The following is a 3,306-nucleotide window of genomic DNA, read 5'->3' as shown; positions in this document are numbered from 1 at the left end:
TAGGAGATGATACACTGCATTTGTATCACAACTCGGTAACCATACTAACTATAGAAGTGAATTGTACTTATTGGTACTGATATCTGACAAGTGGTCAGAAAATCTAAACAAAGATTAACATTAAATATTCAGAGTCATACACTGTGATACATATTACTGATATAGTCAATCTGTTGGTAAAATCCATGATTTATTAGAAGCTCACTGGTTTACTCTCCTAACACATTAATTTTGTCACTCCTCTGGTAATCAAATCGTGACCTGTCAAAAAGAGAAAAAACTGATAAGGTATACATTTGAGAATAAAGAAAGTAAATAAAGAACAATATTATTAACAATTGAGTCTATTTATTTTTCAATAATTTAACACCATTAAAATAGTTTCCTGTAAGTAGATAAAACATAATTTAATTTAATCATTAACACCTTTGAATTTGTATAGTAGTTATGTGAAGTGAATACTAAAACAATGTTTCACTGAGATGGTCTTGAAAATATTTAATTAGTTTCTTATTTAAAAAAAACTTAATCGGACAACTAAATTAACAACCAAACCCTCTAATAAAATTTGAAATGATACATTAAATTAACGGTATGTTCCAAAGTGTTTAGTACTTCTCTCAACAGTAATATCTTTGCTTATACTAGTTGTATAACTAAGTAACTATTAGTTGTGTAGTCGATTGTCTGTTACGTGGACTGTTGGACCAAATGCAAACATTTTAATTGTCTCTAGAGTCTATAAAATGCAAATAATAAAATATATAAGGAATTAATAAACTTACACTATACATGTGAATTACTGTTACACAATTTCTGCAAAATCATTTATTTTGGTCAGTACTCCTTTATAAAAAAAGTACTGTTTGGAATATTAAAAATAAATTACTACAAAAATTCTAACCGGTAGCTAATGTAATTATCAGTGTGACCTTGTACCTATCAGATAAGAAATAAGCTTATAAATGATTACATAACGTGCCCTTCCTCTAGAAGAAGTATGTATGGCTAGTTCTTCCAACTTATAGCATCTAAGATACCTGTGTAAACATATACATAAACCTTAGCCGCTTGTTATATACTAATCTGTTTTTTTTTTTTTTAATGCTTTACATTTTTAACACAAAACTGTCTTCAATTCAGCACGATAAATATTATTATTCTGCCTACTTAGCAGCTCATAGTTCCCTTGCTTGCTTGATTTCTTGAAGTTACAACAAGTAAACAATTTGCTTTAAGGTACATTTTGATTGTTATTGACAACCAGGGTTCACAGATTTAATTACATAATACTAACACAGCATTTTATTGTACCCATTGCTCTACTAATGTAATTAATGTATTAATTAGCATAAACTAGCAATAGTTACAAACACTTTAAAACAGATAATTCAATGACTTATTTTGAGAACATAGTATTGAAGTTTTTATTTCCGTTAATTGTAATATAATGAATAACTATTTCTCCTACAAAAACCAGAAAACCAATGATGAGCCCACTCAGTAAAATGGCAAAGGCACCATGCAAGTTACCTATGCTTAAAACCAATTGTTGTTCTTCAGTTTCCAAGTGTAGTTTGTGATCAAGCCATCGAACATCCCATTCCCATTTTTCCAAAAATCCTAATTGTAAAGTTAAGAGCAAAAGTTGATTCAAACCTTTTTCTATGGGGCTTGCCTTGCTCATAAAGAGACTAACACAAAAAGAAATCATATTCTCACTAAGTCTATGAATTTTAAATCGTTTCATATTCAAAACATTTTCAACAGCTACTTTATTTTCCATTACACTAAAATTTCTGTGTCTGACGAACTGTTCAAGGCAGGTAACCATACTAGGACACACAAAATTGTTATCCAAAACCGCTCTTGTAGTTTTATCAATCTCAAAGCGGTCAAAAAAATACAAGTATATATTTTATCGATACTTGTTTTAAAACCTGACTCATAAAGATCTTGAATATTTGCAATTTCTTTTTCGAGTGGAGGATTGGTCATAAGAGCAAATAATACTGATGTATAAGCCATGTTCCAATGTAGGCAGTACACTGCCCAGAATACAAAGAGCAACCTTAAATAACCTCTTTTTGGATTTAGAGTGGAAGACAGCCCCAATCCGACACTAAAAAGGTTAGCAAAAGGTGTTTTGTTAAAGTCAAAATTTAAAAAAAGGTTAGTTCCAATGGAACTGAAACGTTCCATGATCCAATACAACAAGCAGACAAACAAGAAAACAAAAGCAATCAAAATCCAAATTTCAACGGGAAAAACTTCAAAAATAATTTTCCACTGGGGAATATTGTTTGGATCTGTGACGTACCAATTGAGTGAATTAAAAGTGTGACTTAAAGAAAATTGAAAGTGATAATAAGTTGCATAGTAGGGCATCAACCCACCAAAAATAATGTCAAGTCTATATTCCATTACGTCACGTAAAAATCCTATTATTGTTCCGTTTGGTAGCCTTTCATACCAAGCAGCTGATTCAGTACTGATAGGATTTTTAAAACTCAACGTAAAATTTAGTTTTTTTGAGAGTAAACGCATGAATTCTAATTCATTACCACCAAAATATTCATACTGAATGGCGTTTTCATCACCAATGAGATTTCCAACAATGTATGGAGGATTTGGTTTGGTTCCTGCAACTATATTACAACCATTAAAGCTCTCAGGATTGTAACGAACGAAGTTCAAGTGCTTTTCTTCATCTGATTCTGCTGGTATAAATCTGAGCCCATTTTTTTCTACCGAGCGACAAATATTTTCAGCAGAGAATGGCTTGGCTGTGGCTATTGTGAGCTCGTGATTGCATTCCGACAATATAAAAACATTTACTGTCAATCCGTTTTTCTTCCATACAATGTTGAAAATGTTAGCAATTTGATCATTAATATCTGTTTGATTTCTACAACCATCAGTTAACATAACTAACATAAATATCGCTCTAGGATTGAAATGGTCATCTTTATCCATTCTTGAAAGTTGCACTTCAAATCTTTGATACAGAGGTATAATATATATGTCCGGATAGTAATGAATCACTACAGGTTTATTATCCGGGAAATGCCAGAATCCAATGCTATCACAGCAATAAGTATCATTTGTAAGAACCACCCAACGAGGCGAGAACCTCTTTACAATTTTGTCCATTACTGAAAATACTCTGTCTCTTTCTATTGGCATTAATACACTGATCAAAAATTTAGGTTTGAAATATTTTATTCCTACAATGAACATAAAGTCACTGAGCTTCTCTGCCAACTTGTCGATCCCAGTAACATTTTTAATGCTGATTCCACAAGA

At 31.5% G+C, this 3,306-nt stretch overlaps 1 protein-coding gene across 1 annotated transcript; it reads right to left on the bottom strand.

Annotated features, from left to right (window-relative positions):
- Positions 1-1,740: 1,740 nt before the first annotated feature.
- Positions 1,741-2,928, bottom strand: LOC124355843. The gene has a single exon (XM_046806998.1). The coding sequence runs from the start codon at positions 2,926-2,928 to the stop codon at positions 1,786-1,788; it is 1,143 nt and encodes a 380-aa protein (XP_046662954.1). The 3' UTR covers positions 1,741-1,785.
- Positions 2,929-3,306: the final 378 nt, after the last annotated feature.

The sequence above is a fragment of the Homalodisca vitripennis genome, chromosome 2 (genome assembly GCF_021130785.1).
Source record: "Homalodisca vitripennis isolate AUS2020 chromosome 2, UT_GWSS_2.1, whole genome shotgun sequence".
NCBI lineage: Eukaryota > Metazoa > Arthropoda > Insecta > Hemiptera > Cicadellidae > Homalodisca > Homalodisca vitripennis.
This window is presented reverse-complemented; position numbering and strand designations above follow the sequence as displayed.

Bases quoted from the DNA above. Each gene is read 5' to 3' on its own strand.
- LOC124355843 (XM_046806998.1), bottom strand. From the start codon at position 2,928: ATGTTAACTGATGGTTGTAGAAATCAAACAGATATTAATGATCAAATT.